Below are 3,979 nucleotides of genomic sequence, written 5' to 3'. Positions count from 1 at the left end.
TTTTTTTTTTTTTTTTTTTTTTTTTTTTTTTGTCTTTTGTCTTTTTTCCGTGTCCGGCAACGGATCGCAACCCTCAGTGTTGCCCCCGTACCGGACCGGGGACCGGCAACGGGATCGCAAGCCTCGGTGTTGCACCCACGCCTCACTCAGCCAGTGAGCGGGAGCCGGTCTGTATGTGGGATCCGAACCCTCGGACGGGAGCGCCGCCGCGCTTCCCAAGCGGTGCCCGGCCCAGGTGCTGTGTTTCAAAGAACATTTGCTCCTAGATATCATATTAAGTTTAGAATAATCTGGAAAGAAAAAAAAATCTAATTTATGTTTAAGTTATGGAGGCTCAACATAAATGACAACTAAAGACCTGAGGGGGAAGATACTTAGTAAAACATTCAACTATATTGTTCCTTTGTTTACAGAACAGATGTGTCCTAGAAAAAAATAAAGGTCAGTTTCTATAAACTGCATCTTATATACCCAGTGACATCTCGAATAAAACCGAAGACACATTCTGATATAAAAAATTCTCTCCCAAAAGAAATTTAAACATTTAAAAAACAAAACTCTATGAGGGCAGATCCCATGTCCAATTTGTTCACCATAGTATCCTTAAATGATCTTGCCATCCATCATTCATTAAACAAATATTTACTGAGAGCCTACTATGTGCCAGATATGATTTTAGGTTCTAGCAGTGAACATTTTGTTCTCAGGGACCTAACCTTTAAGTGGAGGAGAGACAGACAGTAAGTAAATAGGTGTAAAATATGTCAGGTTGTGTTAAGTGCCATGAAGAAAAATATACCACGGTAAGGAGACAGTATGGGATGAAATATTAGAAGAGGATATCTATAAATTTTTATAAAATTCTTGTATAAAAATTTGTCACATGTAGTGAAAGCACCTATTTTTATTCTCAGCTTCAATGTTTTTGTGACTAGAAAAAGATATTTGTATCCAATATTAATAATACCTTCTTATCAGAGAAAAGGCCAAGCAAATTAAAACTAAAATTAAAATTTAATTTAATTTAAATCCCTGAAAATTAAATTTCTGAAATCTATCAATAAACTTACAACTATGTTTTTTTTTGAGTTTGGACAACAGATATAAGGGTGACTCCTTTCTCTCTGATGTAAAGATACTGGAAGCATAACCATGTTCTCTCTCTCAAACACCAACACACACACACATACACACTTTGTTAAAAGAAAGAATTCCTCTGAGAGGTGGCCAAGGTATGTGCATATGTGCTGTAAACCAAAGTGTGATGATTATGTCATTGCTGTGAATCAAGAATACTTGTTATTTAAGCAATAGTGCATTTCTTTATGAATTTCATGATGAATTATGTTTTCAAATCTTCACTTTGCCTAACCCAACTCTTTATTTTGTAACTTTTGAGGGCTTAACAATAGCAAATTACCTGGTAAGGTTGGAAATAAGAAAACAAGCATAATGAGAAAACAATCACGAGTGATTTGCTTAAAACAAATACGTTACCAAATGAGCTGATTTTGGTGGATTCAGACAAATATCTTGATTTCTACAATAGTAAATATACAAACTAAACAAGTAAAATAGCCATGTACAATGACCAGAGTATTTCTTTAAAGAAAAAACTATGTTATTTTTTTCTTTTATTTTCCTTTTTTAAAAAAAGAAATCAATGACTTCGAAAGAAATTCAATAGCATTGTTTCAGTTACATCTCCCTATGTAATGTGATGGTTTGACCTTAAGCAGCTTTGGGAAATCCAGCATAGTAAAGTGAGGGAGTACTGCAAAGCTTTGCGAGGCAAGTTCAGTCTTACAGATCATGCTACACTTAATTTTTATAGCTGTTATATAAACTTTTCTGTGAGGGAAAACGGTCTGGCGCCAGGAAAGAACCGGCCCCATTGGCTTTGGGCTTTACCTTATTTCCTGTACCAGCACAGCAGATCCCCAGGGCCATTGCAGCTCCATAACGCACATGAGGGTTGTAACTCTCTGACAACAAAGAAACAACACTGGGGCACTGTTCAGGGGTCCTGATAAGAAACAGAAAAAAAAAAAAAAAAATAGAGTACTTACACAGATTGTAGAATTAAAAATCTCCCACAGAATTCTAGTTATTGATATAAGAAATCTATGTCCGTATTCAGAGAATATACGCAAAGAGGACCATTAACAGTGACTCCTCAACCACAGTCATTATCTAGCACCTCACCCATAGTGGGGAACAGCTGTGTGGGGGCAGCACACTACTCTACATCCATTTTCCTGTTTCCTGGTCACTCTGTATTTTGTTCCAGGAGACGAAAGTTGTTTATAGAAACTGCTGGATGTTCCAAAGCTGCATGAAAGATTTAAATCCCCCAGTATTACTCTGTTTGAATATTAAACTGGTAAATAAGCCCTGATAATGAGGAAATTCTGGCTTTTTTTTTTTTGCCTTCAGTGATTATTTTTGTGTTAATAAAAGTAATAGAGAAATTGTTCTTTTTCCATCCTCTCCATATTTGCTGTAAAGACAAAAACAGGACAAACTTGACGAATGGAGTACACCACCTCATCTTTTAAAAGACTATCTTTTTATAGTGGCTACCCTTGAAGAGAGCAGGACTGGGTAGTAACTAGAAGAAAGTGTAAGGGGAGCTTCTGGGAAGCTGGTAATGTTATGAACTGGAACTGGGCACTGGTTGCACAGGTGTGTTCAGTTGTGAAAATTCATCATGCTTTAGGCTAATTAAGAATTTTGTGCACGTTTTTGGATATACATTAAACCTCAATAAAAAGTTTTTTTTAAAAAAGTCTATCACATTATGAATGAAAGCAGTTATCACCATAAACCAACTCATATGCATAATTCTAAGTTGGAAATGTCTTCTAGCCTCAAACTCCAGTGAGTGGTAAATCCAAATTTCAAATGGAATAGAGTCAAGTTTATGAAAACTGTGTTGTTAAATGAAATTTTGTTTTTTTTTTTTTTTTTTTTTTTGGTGGCTGGATGGTACAGGGATCCGAACCTTTGCCCTTGGTGTTATAAGGCCACACTCTAACCAACTGAGCTAACCAGCCATCTCAAAATAAATTTTTGCTATACAGGAAGGTTGGGATTATCTCCCCCTACAAGAGTCTATCACTCTTTTCCTGAAAATGTTTTCAGTTTGCCTAAGCTTCCTTGTATGAATGATTTGAGATGATACTACTAGCAACAATATGGAAAAATAGTATGGTGTGGTGAAAAAGCAATGTACTACAAAACAGAAGATCTGGGTTCTAGTTCTAGCTTTGCTAATTTGTGAGTTATATAACATGAGACACTTAAGTTTTTCACTAAGGTTTTTTAGACATAGATTTTCTTGACTATTTTGCAGGAATAATATAAAAAACAGATGAGCAAATCACTGAAAATATAGGAATAACATACATGCTTTCAGTTGATGCATACTGAGTTAAATAACAATAAGCTATACAAGAGGAAAGCATGAAGTCTAAAACCCAGGTTCTAGTTCCCATTTTGTCTCTAAATAACTGGGCCAATTTCGACAAGGTTCAATTAGCCAAACACTTTAGGGTCCCTTTCCACTGTTAAAAAAAAAAAAAAAAAAGGAATGAGTCTAGAAGTTCTATAAGGTCTGTTCCAACCTCACAATTCTACCGCTTTTAAAAATGAACCAATTATGGGCCAGCCCAGTGGCGCACTGCTGCAGTGCGCTGCTTGGGAAGCATGGCGGCGCTCCCACCGAGGGTTCAGATCCCACATACAGACCAGTTCCCGCTCACTGGCTGAGCGAGGCGCGGGAGTGGCACCGAGGGTTGCGATCCCGTTGCCGGTCCCGGTCCGGTCCGGGGGCGACACTGAGGGTTGCGATCTGTTGCCGGACACGGAAAAAAGACAAAAACAAACAAACAAACAAACAAAAAACACTTCTCTTTTGGGCCGGCCCAGTGGCGCACTGGATAGTGCGCCGCTTGGGAGGCGCGGCGGCGCTCCCACC

General features: G+C 37.8%; 1 protein-coding gene across 1 annotated transcript in view; it reads right to left on the bottom strand.

The window, feature by feature from the left end:
• The window catches only part of PSMD1 (proteasome (prosome, macropain) 26S subunit, non-ATPase, 1), an 84,571-nt gene that overhangs the window by 28,755 nt on the left and 51,837 nt on the right, over nucleotides 1-3,979 (bottom strand). Inside the window, exon 17 of the mRNA XM_008587765.1 lies at nucleotides 1,912-2,026. Coding sequence (XP_008585987.1) covers nucleotides 1,912-2,026 — 115 coding nt within the window. The remainder of the gene's footprint in view (nucleotides 1-1,911; nucleotides 2,027-3,979) is intronic.

The sequence above is a fragment of the Galeopterus variegatus genome, unplaced genomic scaffold, assembly GCF_000696425.1.
Source record: "Galeopterus variegatus unplaced genomic scaffold, G_variegatus-3.0.2 Scaffold4530, whole genome shotgun sequence".
NCBI classification, from domain to species: domain Eukaryota; kingdom Metazoa; phylum Chordata; class Mammalia; order Dermoptera; family Cynocephalidae; genus Galeopterus; species Galeopterus variegatus.
The sequence above is the reverse complement of the archived record's forward strand: the minus strand, read 5'-3'. Positions and strand labels throughout refer to the sequence as shown.